Source organism: Megalobrama amblycephala, linkage group LG6, assembly GCF_018812025.1.
Source record: "Megalobrama amblycephala isolate DHTTF-2021 linkage group LG6, ASM1881202v1, whole genome shotgun sequence".
Taxonomy (NCBI): Eukaryota; Metazoa; Chordata; class Actinopteri; order Cypriniformes; family Xenocyprididae; genus Megalobrama; species Megalobrama amblycephala.
The window spans coordinates 9,192,750-9,211,141 of record NC_063049.1 but is presented as its reverse complement, the minus strand read 5'-3'; the positions used below and the strand labels follow the sequence as shown (position 1 = coordinate 9,211,141).

Genomic DNA, 18,392 nt, shown 5'->3' with positions numbered 1-18,392 from the left:
CTGGAACGCAATCCTAGCTGCTTTCTGACTGACCCAGAGACGTGACGTTGCTCTGGGCGATCAGCGGAGACAGGACGATGCTCTGGGCGATCAGCGAAGGCGTGACGTGGCTCTGGGCGATCAGCGGAGACGGGACGATGCTCTGGGCGATCAGCGAAGGCGTGACGTGGTTCAAGGTAATCAGTGCTGACTTGACTTGGTGTTGTTATTGTGGTGACCGCCATTTTGTGAGTGTCACCTGGCGCGGCGGCCATTACACAACCAGGCGAGGAATCGCGTTCCTCCGCGACACCCACAGTAAACTGAGAGCCAACAGTCAACAAAGCATAATCCAAAAAATGACTAAGGGTGGAACAGGGTCCATTGTGAACTAATTGTTCTTTGAGTGGCTGGTTCACTCCATCACAAAAAAAGTCAATAAGTGCGCAGTCAGGCAGATCTGAATAATACGCAATGTTCAGGTATTCTGCGATGTAATCCTCCAGTGATCGTGTGCCCTGCGTACTCCACAACAACAACTGATCAATGTCCACACCGTACAAATGTCCTCCGGGAAAGCTGCTGGATCGTGGTGGCGGCGAAGTCTTCTGTAACATAGCGGGACTGAGGCAGAGATCCATATGCAAGCTTTTATTTACAGTGAGCATAGTCGTACAGGCTGGGTTGATCAGGGGCAAACAGGAACAGTAAGGAACAGGCAGAAACGTAGTCAGGGTACAGGCAGTAGATCGAGGCAGGCGGATATCATTCACAGAACAGTATACAAGGCAAGAGTCAGGACAGGCAGCAACGGGTCAATAAACAGGAACAGGCAAGATCAAACACAGGCAGACAGGAAACAAGGAAACGCTCAGAAATGACACACTGGGTAATCAAGACTTCGCAAACTGGTGGTCTGAGTGTGAGTCCTTTATAGTCCTGATAATGAGCTGCAGCTGGGTGTGGTGATCAGTGTGGTGTGCTAGGGTGGATGTGGCAACAGGTGATAGGTGGAGTGAGTGCATGTGATTGACAGGGGGGATGATGGGAAATGTAGTCCGGAACTGACAGGATTCGTGACAATAAGAGGCCGGAAAAGTTAAATGTACATATAAGGAACAGCTGGAGGACCAATTTGCAACTTATTACGTTAATTGGCAACATGATTGGGTATAAAAAGAGCCTCTCAGAGTGGCAGTGTCTCTCAGAAGTCAAGATGGGCAGAGAATCACCAATTCCCCCAATGCTGCAGTGAAAAATAGTGGAGCAATATCAGAAAGGAGTTTCTCAGAGAAAAATTGCAAAGAGTTTGAAGTTATCATCATCTACAGTGCATAATATCATCCAAAGATTCAGAGAATCTGGAACAATCTCTGTGGGTAAGGGTCAAGGCCGGAAAACCATACTGGATGCCTGTGATCTTCGGGCCTTAGACGGCACTGCATCACATGCAGGAATGCTACTGTAATGGAAATCACAACATGGCCTCAGGAATACTTCCAGAAAACATTGTCGGTGAACACAATCCACCGTGCCATTCGCCGTTGCCGGCTAAAACTCTATAGGTCAAAAAAGAAGCCAAATCTAAACATGATCCAGAAGCGCAGGCATTTTCTCTGGGCCAAAGCTCATTTAAAATGGACTGTGGCAAAGTGGAAAACTGTTCTGTGGTCAGACGAATCAAAATTTGAAGTTCTTTTTGGAAAACTGGAACGCCATGTCATCCGGACTAAAGAGGACAAGGACAACCCAAGTTGTTATCAGCCCTCAGTTCAGAAGCCTGCATCTCTGATGGTATGGGGTTGCATGAGTGCGTGTGGCATGGGCAGCTTACACATCTGGAAAGGCACCATCAATTCTGAAAGGTATATCCAAGTTCTAGAACAACATATGCTCCCATCCAGATGTCATCTCTATCAGGGAAGACCTTGCATTTTCCAACATGACAATGCCAGACCACATACTGCATCAATTACAACATCATGGCTGTGTAGAAGAAGGATCCGGGCACTGAAATGGCCAGATCTTTCACCCATAGAAAACATTTGCCGCATCATAAAGAGGAAGATGCGACAAAGAAGACCTAAGACAGTTGAGCAACTAGAAGCCTGTATTAGACAAGAATGGGACAACATTCCTATTCCTAAACTTGAGCAACTTGTCTCCTCAGTCCCCAGACGTTTGCAGACTGTTATAAAAAGAAGAGGGGATGCCACACAGTGGTAAACATGGCCTTGTCCCAACTTTTTTGAGATGTGTTGATGCCATGAAATTTAAAATCAACTTATTTTTCCCTTAAAATGATACATTTTCTCAGTTTAAACATTTGATATGTCATCTATGTTGTATTCTGAATAAAATATTGAAATTTGAAACTTCCACATCATTGCATTCTGTTTTTATTCACAATTTGTACAGTGTCCCAACTTTTTTGGAATCGGGTTTGTACGTAATGCATTACGTTACTTTTGCGTTACTATTTCTCACCTAGGCTGGGCTTGTTTTTTTTATAACAAGAAAAGTTTGATTTTTGGGCAAATGTAAAGGCTCTTTCACACCAAATGTGAAATTATAAGGCTAAAGGAAATGCAAATACAAGCATGTACAGTAGAGGGCGCAGCTCAAACAAACCTTTCAGCTGTGTTGCCAGGAGAAGAAAGAAGGATGCAGGAGAAGAAAGTTTAACACTTACTACTAAATCTGAATTCATTTTTGCTTATGGGTTTACTGAATCATCAAAGGTCAGCAGCAAGTACATTGGTCAATAAATTGAGATTAAATGCATAAAAATGCATTGAAATGCATTTCACTTATTTTATTAATTTTGAGGAATATCTTTTTTGTAATAGTAAATGCATGCTCACATTTAGTTTAGAACTACAATAACCATCTTGTTTACACACAACATCTCTGCACTTACTCCCGATTCCTCTCAGCATGGGGACAAGAGAACTGTCAGTCAATAAATGGTGGGAAAAAACTTGCATTACTATGTAACACATAAGAGACATGTTTTACTGCTCTTTATTACAATGATTTTATGTATAATAGAGTTTGAATTGGTCTTCAGTTAATTTTATTCCTCTTACCATTTTAAGTGTATTTATGTCTTTAAAGAACACATGGTTGGCCTGTTACACCTGTACAAAGAGGATGGCATGGCAAACAAACTGATAGTCACAAACAGTCACTACTTACCTGGATTGTGGAGTTTATAAACTGTTGACTTACCTTTCCAGACACAACTCAGAGTTTTGGATTACACTACTCTGGCATTGTATATACACTGGTGGACACTCACATTGGGATTCTTGGAATGTTTTAGGGTATGGTGAATTGGACTGTATGCTTTTAACAGCCTTGGTTTTCCTGGTTTTATTTAGTTGTTTTAAAGTATCGTGTGAATATTGTTAAAACACCAGTCTTATTTAAATTTATCTCTGTTTTATGTCTCATTCTTTCAACTCCTAAACATCTCACACAGTAAAATCTGACCCCATTTTAAATCTTGCAACCCAACCAATTTGGCTAATCATTGCAGCTTATTTGAAAAAGTAACTCTAACTCTGATATTTTATTTTAAATTTAAAAGTAAAGCATTACTTGAAAAAAGTAATCTGATTACATAACTCGGTTACTTGAAATGCATTACACACAACACTGCATATCACAGCTATTCAGTGTTTTCAAACACATAATGTTTATTTTAGGTTTCAGACATTTAACTACACTTAAGCACTAGCAAAAAAATAAAATAAGTTTTAAGTTTGTTAAATACATACAGGTATCTATAGAAGCAGCAATAATAATCCTTTCAATTACAATTTGACAATTATAATTGTGTTTTATTCATATCAGAATCACAATATATATATAACTATGGCCCAGTTTCACAGACAGGGCTTAGCCTAAGCCAGGTTTAGGACTTAATTTAATTAGGGCCTTATTTAATTAAGCCTTGTTTGTTAAACCGTGGGTATATATATAGTAGTCAACATTTGAAGTGGATTAAAAAAGTTCATCAAAGTTGAAGGTTTTAGGACATCTTTGCTGAAAGTTTTTGATCCACTTCAAATGTTGACTACTGTAGTTTACTATATTCTTCTCCCAGTTCACAGGTCACTTACTTGGTAACACTTTATAATAACTGCACGCTATGAAGCATTAGTTAAGCATTAGTTAATAGTTAATTCATCACTTATAAAGCATTAGACATTAGTAAGTAGTTCATAAATACAGCCATAATTGCTTTATTCTTGATTTATAAGCATATCTATAATGTGTTTAATAATTGTTTTTCATACTTTATTAATAATCAATTTATCATTTCTAAATTAAGTATTACATTATTTACAAATCATTTATTTAGGAATTGTCAGTAGTTCATTTAGGAAGTGTAAGTAAATGATTAATAAACTATTTAAACATTCATTTATACATCTTATTATTTAGACATATAGTAATAGTTACTTAGTGTGTTAGTAAATGTTTTATTAACACATATTCCTACTGCAATTCATGATTAATTCAGGTAATTATACAACATTTAGAAGTGGTCAGTTAACTATTTTTGTGAGCTCATCTAAAGTGAGGCCTGTTTATGCTTTGTAAAGCTTTTATAAATGAGATTTAAAGGTTCAGTGATCTTCTGCACTGCTGTTCTCTAATGTTTTAAAGTTAGTACCGAGGTAGTTTTGACACTAGTAATATGTGTTAATAAAGCATTTATTAACACACTAAGTAACTAATACTATATGTCTAAATAATAAGATGCATAAATGTACTTTTAAATATTTTATTAATCATTTACTTACACTTCCTAAATGATCTTATGAACCACTGACAACTCCTAAATAACTGGTTTGTGAATAATGTAATAGATAATTTAGAAATGATAAATTGATCATTAATAAAGTATGAAAATACAATTATTAAACTCATTATAGATATTCTTATAAATCAAGAACAAAGCATTTATAGCTGTATTTATAAACTAATGTCTATTAATGTTTTATAAATGATGAATTGACTATTTACTAATGCTTAACTAATACTTCATAGCGTGAGATTCTAAAGTGTTACCACTTACTTTCATGTATTTCAGCAGAAATGGGTGAATTAACGCCCATCGTGTGTTCAACTAACATGATCATTAAATTTTTTTAAACAACAAAACACATTCACTTACATGTGTTTGAAAACCAGTTCATGATATATATTATGTTTCATTCAAAATATTCAACACGTTTGAATATTTTGAATATAAAGGAAAAACGAAATAAAAGTGATACATCTGTCATACAGCACTATAGTGGCTGCAGTGTATCACATGACAAGCCTGATGCATCACCATAGAAATAATAAGGTAATACATTCTAATATAATGAACACCTTAAAAAAAACTCATGCTGGAGGCTCAGCTAGAATCATTTAAACTTACGTGCGAAAGGGCTGAAGATTACTAATAAAGTATCTCTGTATGATATAATGTAGCTAATATTCATCTAATCATGTTCACACTAACAATGTTATAGATGAAGACAGACACAGAGAAAAGATCCATTTGATCAATATAAATGTGAATTAAATGATTCCTCTTCAGTTATCAGTCTGCATGCCAACCCCAAACTTTTGATCTGTGGTGTATATTATACATTTTTATTCATACTTTTGGTGTATATTGTCATTATTATCACTACTACTACTACTACTTTTATTCACCTATATGTCATTTAAAAAGCTAAAGAAAGCAGTGTTTTGAAATCGGTCATCACGAGATATTGTTGAAAACTCGTTATTTTGGGTTTTTTTTGGTGCACAAAAAGCATTCTCAATGCTTAATAATATTAAGGTAGAACCACTGAACTCACATGAACTGTTTTAAATATGTTTTTAGTACCTTTATGGTTCTTGAGAGGTTTGGTGGCTTTGCTCTGAATAGTGGCCTCACTAACCCATCGGATTTCATCACAAATATCTTAATACATTAACTATGATTATGTTGAATTTGATTCATAAAAAAAACATGTTAATTATGTTCCAAAACACTGATTTGGTATCACTATAAACTATTTTAAATAATATGTCTCTCTGAGCACCAGATCATGTGACTATCAGAGAAATGATCTTACCACAGTCTTTGCAGTTTACAGTGAGGATTCTCCAGTACAGTAGAGAGCAACTTCACTCCTGGGTCTCCTAGTTTATTCCAAGTCAGATTCAGTTCTCTCAGGTGTGAGGGGTTTGATCTTAGAGCTGAAGCCAAAGTAGCCCAACCTTCATCTGTGACACTACAATTATCCAAACTACAGAGAGAAATGACACATGTTAACAAACTTGGCTTACAACTTTAGTAAACCAGTAGTTACTTAAAAATTCAGATAACTGACAAGGCATGAATAGCCGCGTTTTCACTGTCAGGCCAGAAGCGAGTGTGCTAGTGTGTGCCAGGGCCAGTTGCATTTCCACTGTCACGTCCGGGGCTTCCTCGAGCCAATGGACAGGGTTTTTTGGCCCGCCAAATACCTTGGTCCAAAGCAGGCCAGCTCGGACTTGAGGCATGGCCATGAACAGAGGCAGAGTTTACCTGAGTCAGGAGACGGTCAACACCGCTGCTCATTTTCCATGTGATTATATCAGGCTACCAGCTAATTTAAACATTTTAGTCATTTTAAACAATTTAGAGCTCAAAATTCACTGTCAGACATCACCGAGTGTTTGAAATAAATTTCTTGCGATTCGATGGGGATTTTGATCACCATATGAGGCAGAAATATACTAATATATGCGATGCTAAAGGCTACTTATGCTAATCATCGCAATAATAAATACGCATGTTTATGGAAAATATGAGAAACTGCTTGAGGAACGTAGACAACTCAAATATGATTATAATCTTATTTATTTGATTTAATGTTTTATCTGTCTTTTCCCTGTGCCTTTGTTGATACCAGACTAAAGCATCCGCAAATCTGTCACACACTCCGGTTAACTTGTGTAACTCATAAATCTTGTTTTTTATAACCTCCAGATTGGACTATTGTAACTTCTTATATAGCGGCTTACCTGCCAAAGCAATTAAACGCCTTCAAATGGTACAAAACTCTGCTGCTCGAGCCCTTAAATATAACAAAAAATCTGCACATATCACTCCCATCCTTTACCAACTTCACTGGCTTCCTGTGGTCAATCGTATCCAGTTTAAACTCTTAGTCTTAGTTTATAAGGCCTGTCATGGCTTTGCACCTCAATACCTTGCCGAGTTAGTGCAACCTTATGTTCCTGCCCGGACCCTCAGATCAAGCAATAATAACTTGCTTGTCATGCCCAAGTATAAACTCTCTACTGTGGGTGGTAGGGCTTTCATTATAATAGGCCCTAAGCTATGGGATAAGTTGCCCCATGATCTTCGTGCTACTTCCTCTCTTCAGACCTTTAAGTCTCTATTTAAAACTCATCTATTCACTTTGCTCGGTAAAGAATTATTTTTCCTTCCTGCTGGTTCTCCTTTTTTTCTGTTTGTATGTTACTTGACCACTCTCTTGATATAGGCTAATTGATGTTTATCATCTGATTGCTTGACCTCTCATGTAAATTATCTGTAGTTTTTTTGTTGTCAACTTCTGTTCTTCTGAATGTCCCTTCTGACTGTCTGTTATATTTTGTTTGTCAATTGATTGTATTATTGTTTGTCTATTGATTGTATTAATTTTGTGAAGTGACCTTGGGTTATTGAAAGGTGCTAAAAAATAAACATTATTATTATTATTATTATTATTATTCTCATGAGCTCCCTCTGTTGCTCTGGCTCAGGGGTAGGCAAGTTCGGTCCTAGAGAGCCGCTGTCCTGCAGAGTTTAGCTCCAACCCTGAAAAAAACGCTGCCTATAGCCTTAGTAATCCTGAAGAGCTTAATTTGCTTGTTCAGGTGTGTTTGATTAAGGTTGGAGCTAAACTCAGCGGGACAGCGGCTCTCTAGGACTGAACTTGCCTACCCCTGCTCTGGCTGAAAGGATAACCGTATAGAGACACGGAGAGATCACTCAAACCTCCTCGGACTGCAATCATCGCATAATTTCAAGTAAAATTCATAGAAATGCTCAGAAATGTCACGTAAACATATTTTATCAATATTTTCCTAAATGTGTAAGCCTATGGACTTAAAAACCTTAATGGAATTGTTTTGTGGATTCTCTTGATTGTAAATAAATGGAAGCAGTTGCAACCAAAAATAAGTATGTGTTCTCTTTTTATGTGAAATGGTAAATATCAGTTAGATTCAGCTTGTGCACTCCTGACAAATTGATAAATTACTGTTACTGTAACATTTTGTATTGTAAAACATTGGTCAAATATTGATGTTGGTATCTTAAGTCTTTAAATAAACACAAAACGTTCGCTTCTGTCATGCTCATTTTGCGATCTAGCTAGTTTTCAGTCAGCTTGTGAAATGGTGAGGTCGTGTGACGTTGTTCTATGGAGGTGTGTTAAGGGCGGGTTTTAGGGAAGTGCTGCTTGCACTTCCCTAATGTCTAAAACCGTATCAATGTTTGAAAGAAAACAAAAACAGGCAAAAGAATGTTAACAAACAAATTATACTCATAACTCAATACTCAAATCAGAAAAATGAAAACTTATCCGAGGGTCCTTGATTAGGTAGTCCATGCCTGAGAAGTACTGTCCCTGTGCATAAGTCCTTAATCTCTGAACCCAAAAATAAATAAAAACATCCAGAAAAAAAGGGAAAAAAATCCAATCTACTAAATATGATGAAATATCAAAAATAAACAAAATCCAAAGTCTTCTCTTGAACCTCAATGGGCAATTAATCCAAATAAACCTTTTTTTTTACACAGTAGTTCTTCTTCCTTAATTTTAGTAAAAGAACAAAGTATGTATTTTTCTCTTAGAGAGAGAACATATATTTACCTCAACTAAAACATATTAGCCAAAGCGTAACACAGAAAGTAATTTAAATCGTCTGATAGGTGGAGGTCAGATAGGTGGAGGGTTTAAAAGCTGAAGTGTGACACTCGTATTTTTGTTAAACCATTAATTTATGTTACATTTAGGTACAAAAATGTTATAATGTTTTAACAGTGATGATTGTTCTCAGTGTTACTTACTGAACTGATCTAGTTGCTCTAACCACAGGCAGCAGCTTCTGAAGAATTTCATCTGCTGTATTTTGTGCTTTCAGGGTGACAGATCCATCACTATTTGAAAATAAAAAATAAGTTAATTATAAATGCTAATAATAATAATTAATATTATTAGTAAATAATACATTAAATACCTCCCTAAATTCCTAACTATATAATTATTATTAATAGAACATAGATAACATAACTGTTTAAACACAGAAATTTTAAACTTTTATCCACTAAATGAGCTCATTTCAAATGCCTGCATCAGGTCTACAAGTTAATTGATATCAGGTCTGTAACATGATTAGCAAGAGTGCCTAAAAATATTGTTGAAAACAATGTTCCTCAACGTCAAATTGCAAAGGCTTTGCAAATCTCATCATCTACAGTGCATAACATCATCAAAAGATTCACAGAAACCTCTGTGAGTAAGGGATAAGGCCAAAGACCTTAATTGGATGCCTGTGGTCTTCGGGCCCTCAGACGACACTGCATCACTCATCGGCATGATTGTGTCAATGACATTACTAATTGGGCCCAGGAATACTTCCAGAAACCACTGTTGGTAAACACAATCTGCCGTGCCATCTGCAGATGCCAACTAAAGCTCTATCATGCAAAAAGGAAGCCATATGTGAACATGGTCCAGAAGCGCTGTCGTGTCCTGTGGGCCAAGGCTCATTAAAAATGGACTGTTTCAAGTGGAAAAGTGTTCTATAGTCAGATGAGTCCAAATTTGACATTCTTGTTGGAAATCACGGACGCCATGTCCTCCGGGCTAAAGAAGAGGGAAATCTTCCACTGTGTTATCAGTGTTCAGTTCAAAGCCAGCATCTCTGATGGTATAGGGGTGCATAAGTGCCAACGGTATGGTCAACTTGCATGTTTTGGAAGGCACTATGAATGCTGAAAGGTATATAAAGGTTTCCAGATGACATCTATTTCAGGGAAGGCATTGTGTTTTTCAGCAGGACAATGCAAAACCACATACTTCAGCAATTACAACAGCATGGCTTCGTTGAAGAAGAGTCTGGGTGCTGATTTGGCCTGCCTGCAGTCAAGATCTTTCACCTATAGAGAACATTCAGCACATCATTAAATGAAAAATATGTCAAAGAAGACTTTAGCAGCTGGAAACCTATATCAGGCAAGAATGGGACCAAATTCCAACACCAAAATTCCAGAAACATATTGCCTCGATGACCAGACGTCTTCAAACTGATTTGAAAAGAAGAGGAAATGCCACACCATGTTAAACATACCACTGTCCCAACTATTTTGAGACATGGCAGGCAACAAATTTGAAATGAGCTCATTTTGTGCATAACATTGTAAAATTTCTCCATTTAAACATTTGTTATGTTATATTATATATGTTCTATTGTGAATAAAATATTGGTTTATGTGATTTGAAAGTCTTTTAGTTTTCATTTTATTCAAATTTTTCCAGAATTTGGGTTGCATATATATATATTGTACTTACCATGTTTCTTCTTTTCCAATTAAGTCGCTCAGCCTAAATTCATGCATTGCCTGATCTGAGGACAACAACACAAAAACTAAAGCTGACCACTGAGATGAGGAGAGTTTCACTTTATGTAAATCTCCATAGCTCATATGTTCAGCTTCGTTCACTAGTGAAAGATCACCCAGTTCATTCAGACAGTGAAACAGGTTGATGTATTTATCAGGAGAGGGATTTTCCCTGATCTTTTCTTTAATATGGTCAACTGTTTTCCTATTGTTGTGAGAGCTGTTTCCTGTCTGTGTCATTAGTTCTTGTAAGAGAATCTGATTAGACTTCAATGACAGACCCAGAAGGAAACGAAGAAAAAGGTCCAGATGCCCATTTTTACTGTCTAAAGCCTCATTCACAGCTCTCTCATGGAGATCAGATAGTGAAACTTTATCTCCATTAGTTGGTTTGGTAATCTGGTCAAACACATTGATGTTATTGTTTATAAAGGAAAGATGCACATATAGTGCTGCTAGATGTTCCTGAATGCTCAGATGAACAAAGCAGAAGACATTCCCCTGATACAAGCCCAACTCCTCTCTGAAGATCTGAGTGCACAATCCTGAGTACACTGATGCTTCTGTCACATCAATGCCACACTCTCTCAGGTCTTCCTCATAGAAGATCAGGTTGCCTTTAACAAGCTGCTGATAAGCCAGTTTCCCCAGTTTGACAATCATGTCTTCATTTTTCACTTTCTTCCCATAATCCTTCTCATGTTTGATGTTGGTCTGAATCATCAGGAAGTGTGTGTACATTTGAGTGAGAGTCTTGGGAATCTCTCCAATCTCTGCTTCACTCAACATCTTCTCTAGAACAGTGGCTGCGATCCAACAGAACACTGGGATGTGACACATAATAAAGAGGCTCCTTGATGACTTCAGGTGTCTAATGATCCTATCGGCCAGACTATGATCACTGATTCTCTTCCTGAAGTATTTCACCTTCTGTGAGTCACTGAAGCCTCGTACCTCTGTCATTCGATGGACATACTCAGTGGGGATGAGATCAGCTGCTGCTGGTCTGGAGGTGATCCAGATGAGAGCAGAGGGAAGCAGATTCCCTGCAATGAGGTTTGTCAGCAGCACGTCCACTGAGGCTGATTCAGTCACATCACACAACCTCACATCGCTCTGAAAATCCAGAGACAGGCGACACTCATCCAGACCATCAAAGATGAAGGAAACTTTATACTTATCACTGAATATTTCCATTTCTTTTGTTTCAGGGAAAAAGACATGAAGAAGATCTGAAAGACTGAATGTTTTGTCCTTCATCAGGTTGAGCTCTCTGAAAGGAAGTGGAATTATGAGCTGGACATCCTGATTCTCTTTCCTTTCAGCCCAGTCCAGGATAAACTTTTGCACAGAGACTGTTTTTCCAATGCCAGCAACTCCCTTTGTCAGCACAGTTCTGATGGGTTTGTCTTGTCCTGGTAAAGGTCTAAAGATTTCATTGCATTTGATCGGTGTGTCCTCTGTTTCTGCTCTTCTGGACTGTGTCTCAATCTGTCTCACCTCATGCTCATTAATGACATCTCCACTTTCACTCTCTGTGATGTAGAGTTCTGTGTAGATCTCATTCAGGAGTGTTGAATTTCCCTGCTTTGACATTCCCTCATACAAACACTCAAACTTCCTTCTCAGATTTGATCTCAATGTGTTGAGGACTTCAGCAAGTTTAGAGTCATGGCTGTAAGATTAAAACAAGATTATTATACAACAAGATAGAGAAGTAAATAGCCAAAAATATTAAAATTACTTGTTTGCTGTATTATGGGACACAGAACATCATTAGGTTTCTGAAAGGTTTCAATAATTAATCATGTGTTTCAGAGATGTGTGATATGCATTGCAGCACCTAAAATTAAACAACAACAAAACAAATCCTACATTTTACCTGAAACCAGGATATGTGATTTCATTAAAGTCCTGTGGTTGAATCACAGGCATGCACACAATTTTGTTTTTAACTGGTCTGGATAGGAGATTTGACCTTAAATCAGAATGAAGACGGTAAAGAATCAGACACAATGATACTGATGTAATTGTGCCATTAACTGAGTAACATACCAACAGCTTTTACAGTGTGTGAATTTAACAATACAATACATAAAGCTTTGTACAAGGATGCAATGGTAATCATTAAAGGGTTCGTTCACCCAAAAATGAAATTTCTGTCTTTAATTACTCACCCTCATGTCATTCCACACCCGTAAGACCTTTGTTAATCTTCGAAACACAAATTAAGGTATTTTTAATAAAATCCAAGAGGTTTTTTATCTCCCATAGAAAGCAACACAATTACCATCATTAAAGGTCCAGAAAAGTAGTAAAAACATTGTTAAAATAGTTAACGTGACTACAGTGGTTCAATCTTAATGTTATGAAGCGATGAAAATACTTTTTGTGCGCAAAAACAAAACAAAAATAATGACTTTATTCAACAATATCTTAATTTGTGTTCCGAAGATGAACAAAGGTCTTACGGGTGTGGAATGACATGAGGGTGAGTAATTAATTACATAAATTTCATTTTTGGGTGAACTAACCCTTTAACAGACTCCAACTTACAGGATTTTAACTTAGAATTTTTTGGTTCAAGATCATTACACTACTGTATATTAATAACAATTTCATAAAAATTGAATACTATAAGAGTATATTTTATAGAAATAATATACCTGAGAAGAGGCTGTGTGTTTCCACTCTTAAACATTGGTGGCTCAAACATAGAGCAGTTACTCTTCATAGACACACAGCTGTACTCTGGGTTTGAGCTCTTCTGCTGGACTGAACTGTAACAGAGAAGAGATACAGATTAATCCTTTAGAAATACTATGTTCATTCTTTATGATAGGAACCATATTAATATAAACACACCCATCTTTCATCAAAAAGCACTTTGAGGAAACTTTATGATTTTTTTATTTAAAATTTCATGTTAGTATTAAAACAGACAAAAACAGGCTACACATTTTTCTTTAAACTGTTCCTTTGATCTGTGTGTGTGTTACCATATTTTTACTATAATTTTTACCTGCATCCTGGAGAAAAATCTCCATCTCTGGATCCTTGTGAATCACCCATGATAAAGCTGCAGGTAAATCTGATGAGTTTGATCTCCTCCACTGACTCTGAATGAAAAAACATTCAAAATTTAAATAATTAAATGAACTGAACAACCTTCATAATGTAGCTGAACATATCTTGACTGTGGGAGAAAAAAGCATCATGTGACTGCATTAACTCAAGCTCAGTAATACATGTTTTACACATACAGCGGGTAAAATAAGTATTGAATACGTCAACTTTTTTTTTATTAAACACGGTTCTAATGCAGCAATTCACATAAAATCTTTAACAGACATTGATATTCACTTATGAAATCTAAATAGACAAAGAAATCATAATTTTACAATCCATTAAAAAGCTATGTGTAATAAAGGGAAATGACTCAGGAAAAAAGTATTGAACACACTAACTAAAACTGTATTTAATAGTTGATGGAAAAGTCTTTTTGCAATGACAGCCTCAAGGTGCATCCTGTATGACAAACTTTAAATCTTGAATATTCTGGGGGTCTCATGTGAATTTTGATCTTAAGTTCCTTCCACAAATACTCTGTTGGGTTTAGGTCTGGTGATTTACTGGGACATTCTAACAACTTTATTTTCTTCTTCTGGAACCAATTCAAACTCTCCTTTGCAGTGTGTTTTAGATTGTTGTCCTAGTGGAAGGTCCACCGAAGTCTCATCTTCATCATCCTGGTGGATGGCAACAAATTAATCTCAAGAATTCCCAGTACATGGCTCCATTCATCTTCCCTTCAATAATATTGATTCTGTCAGTACCATGAGAAGAGAAACAGCCCCATACCATGATGCTTCCACCTCGAAAACATCACTGTTGGTATGGTATTTTTAGGGTCAGTAGTTCAGACATTTCCAAATATTGTGTAGAAAACTTCAAATGAACTTCAACATGCCTTTTCTTCAGTAATGGAGCTTTCTGTGGTGAGCGTGCATGGAGGCTGTGGCGGTGGAGTGCATTTCCTATTGTTTTCCTTGTGACAACTTTACCTGCTGCCTCCAAGTCTTTCTGGACCTTTTTCTGAGTGGTCCTTGGTTCTTGGGCTATTCATCTGGGGTGCGTTTCCCAAAAGCATCGTTAGCCAACTAACATCACAATTTCCGTTGTTACTTACATAGTTCAACGATATGGTGTTTCCCGAAAGCATAGTTCAAACGAACTTTTGCAAACTGCATCGCAAACTTGTGTGGTTGGAACGACAGCTCTCGAGCTGTGGTTAGAAGCATAGTTTCCTGTTTTTATGACATGTGGACTTAATAAATTGTTATCTTGAGCAAAATAAGCAAGCTGACATTAAGTATAATGTATATCTTTTATTTCGAATACATACAAATGTCATTTTTGTATTTTAGTTTGTCAAGAGATCTAAAGCATAATTTTTGAAGAGTGCGCATGTGCGTACCTGCTCTAGTACGTCAGAACAAGCATTTGATTTAATCTGGAAATAAAGCAAAATAACTGAGGAAAATTAGAATTAGTCCTCTAATGCCATGTCCGTAATTTATAGCAGAAATTCTAGCATTAATTCGATCTCAAACAGATTAATTTAAAGAAGTTATTACTCTACCACCTGCGTGACGTAATTCACCAACGTGGTTGAACGACAGGTTTACGGGAATAAGGTTTCGGGAAACAGTCGTGACTAGCTAGTTGATTTGTTCAACGATGCATCGTACTATGGTAGTTCAGCAGCAAGTTACATCGTTGTTCGGGAAACGCACCGCAGACTAACCTTCTGACTTCCTGATCAGAAATCTTGAAAGAAGCTCCATTGCATGGCCAGTTGATTGTGTAATGATGTTCCTTTTAGTGGTAGAAAATGGTCCCAATGGTGCTTACAGGAATAATTAGGAGTTGGAAAATCCTTCTGTAACCACAACTGTTGTTACATACGGCGAATCTTGTTGTGAAAGTCTTGGGAGACCTCTTTGCCTCTACCCATCATGAGATGTCCAGTACTTGCTTGCTTCTTCGAACCTTTCAGATATCTTTGATATTTCTTCTCCCTCCATGATATTATCTAACTATAACTCCATAACTTCTGAAATCTTACAGCAGCATGCTCCTATTAAGACCAGAAGTGTCCCTTCTTCCCACTCTTCTCCTTGGTATACCCCTGAGCTCCGTATTCTCAAGGCTACTGGTAGACGGCTTGAGCATCTCTACAGAAAAACTGGTCTTACTGTATATAATTTAGCCTTTCTTGATCATCTCAAAATATACAAATCTGCTCTCATCTCAGCTCGCTCTAGTTTTGTCTCTGCCACAATTAATAAATCAAGTAACAGGCCAAAAGCATTATTCAATACAATACATAAGCTTACTAAACCTCCACCTCAAAACTACCTAGCTTCTAATGAGCTTTGCTGTTCTTTTATGGATTATTTGCTTGAAAAGACTGATGCCGTCCACCAATGCTTCTCAACTATCCACCAAATCTATCCAGTCAAACTCTGTCTTGTTTTTCTTTGACAACCCCATCTTCTGTCGCTAAGTTAACCTTGAAATCCAACTCTTCTTCCTGTCAACTTGAACTTGCTCCTACTTCTCTCCTGAAACTTTGCCATTCTTCCATTTCTGCACCTATCTCTCACTTCATCAATACATCTCTTACCTCTGCTTCATTTCCTCTGCCATTCAAAACTGCTGCAGTTACCCCTGTTCTCAAGAAAACCAACCTCGACCCCTCAGTTCTATCTAATTATCATCCTATTTCAAATTTACCCTTCATAGCTAAATTACTGTTGCCTCCCAACTCCAGTCTTTTCTAGTTGAAAATAATCTCGTTGATCCCTTTCAATCTGGTTTTTGCCCCCTCCATAGTACTGAAACTGCACTTGTAAAGGTAGTGAATGATCTACTGCTTTCTGGTGACTCTGGTTCTCTGTCTATACTTCTGATATTTGACCTCAGCTCTGCCTTCGATATCGTCCTCCATTAATAACTTGTTTCTCGTCTCTCTGATTTGGGTATTTCTGGTTCTGCTCTTTCTTGGTTTTCTTCCTGTCTCTCTGACAGACAATTCTACATCTCATTTAAGGACTTTCGATCACCTACTGTCCCCCTGAAGCGAGGTGTTCCCCAGGGATCCGTTCTCGGGCCTTTATTATTCATAATTTACATCATACCACTTGGCCAGATTTTACAATGTCATGGTCTCAATTATCACTTTTACGGTAATGACATTCAAATATACTCACTCTGCACACCTACTCTACCTCCCCAAACAGACAAAATCTCTGCTTGTGTGAAAGACATAAAAGATTGGCTTAATTCAAATTTTCTGAAACTCAACATGGACAAAACTGAGATTATTTTCATTGGAACTCCCTCACTTACTAGCAATATTTCTACAAATTTCACCTGTGAAATTGCTGGTTCTCACATCAAAACATTCAATATTGTTAAAAATGTAGGTGTAATCATTGACTCCACCCTTTCCTTTCAGTCTCATATTTCCTCTGTAACCAAATCTGCATTCTTTCACCTACAGTACGTCGCATTTCCCAATTCTGTCCCTTCATCAGTACCAAAGACGCTGAAACTGTCATCCATGCATTTGTCTCATCACGCCTTCATTACTGTAATGCCCTTTTCATTGGTCTACCTGCCAGCTCCATTTCCAGATTACAAAACATTAAAAACTCTGCTGCTAGAATACTCACCCATACCAAGAATTCTGCTCACATCATCCCAATTTTGGATGATCTCCACTGGCTTCCAGTTGCCTACCGTATTAAATTCAAAATTCTCCTGCTCCCCCATATCTTTGTAATATGCTTGTCCCCTATGCACTAACCCAACTGATTCTAATTTACAAAGGTAGTAGGTAGAACTACTTGGTGAAATTTGTTGCTTTCTTGACCTGCCTTGTCTTAGTGTACTGCTTTTTCTTATTGTGTTAAATACTTTTTTCCAGTGTCATTTGACTTTATTATTCATAACTTTTTTATGGATTGTAGTATTATGATTTCCTTTTTTGTATTGATTTCTTGAGCTAATACCAATGTCTGTTCAAAATTTTATGTAAATTGCTGGATTGGAACTTATATATAATATAACTTATGTATAATTTAAAAAAATGTTAACGTATTCAATACTTATTTTCCCTTGTGCACCGGCACTTCCAACATTGCACATATGAAAGCCCGCCGCACCCTCCCTTCTTCAGGAACACGTTTTGAACAGAGCATCAGGAGTACTGGCACTTTTATTTTTCCACTTCACTGCAAACAATTACTTAAAATATTCTCCAGAGATTCAAAGGAATACGAGGAAGTCACCACACATGAACACTCACCTTGATCGAACTTTTACAAGATACAGGTTCTCAAATCCTCCAGCTTTAACATCATAAACTACACAGAAATTCCTTCATAAACTGTAATAAATGTTTACATTTTACCCACTTAAAATGGCGACAGGGGAACTAAAACTTACTTCCACTTTCTATTTGTGACAAGAGACAGATAGAGAGAGAGAGAGAGAGAGAGAGAGAGAGAGAGAAAGCTTTTGAATTTTGAAAAAAAAAAAAAAAAAGTATTCACAATAATTCTTCACACAACTACATACAAACAATTACAAAGGATAAAACCAAATCACCTTCAGAAACAACACACTATTCTCCATGATTGCACTAAATAATCTCAAATGTAGACAA

General features: G+C 37.1%; 1 protein-coding gene across 1 annotated transcript in view; it reads right to left on the bottom strand.

The window, feature by feature from the left end:
• The window catches only part of LOC125269843 (NACHT, LRR and PYD domains-containing protein 12-like), a 37,783-nt gene extending 19,630 nt beyond the window's left edge, over window positions 1-18,153 (bottom strand). The window contains exons 1-7 of the mRNA XM_048192858.1: window positions 18,033-18,153; window positions 13,680-13,776; window positions 13,324-13,437; window positions 12,540-12,635; window positions 10,608-12,332; window positions 9,104-9,193; window positions 6,111-6,284 (exon numbers count right to left, since the gene is read on the bottom strand). Of these exons, the coding sequence (XP_048048815.1) occupies window positions 6,111-6,284; window positions 9,104-9,193; window positions 10,608-12,332; window positions 12,540-12,635; window positions 13,324-13,437; window positions 13,680-13,729 (2,249 nt within the window). The 5' untranslated portion in view covers window positions 13,730-13,776; window positions 18,033-18,153. The remainder of the gene's footprint in view (window positions 1-6,110; window positions 6,285-9,103; window positions 9,194-10,607; window positions 12,333-12,539; window positions 12,636-13,323; window positions 13,438-13,679; window positions 13,777-18,032) is intronic.
• Between the last annotated feature and the right edge of the window lie 239 nt (window positions 18,154-18,392).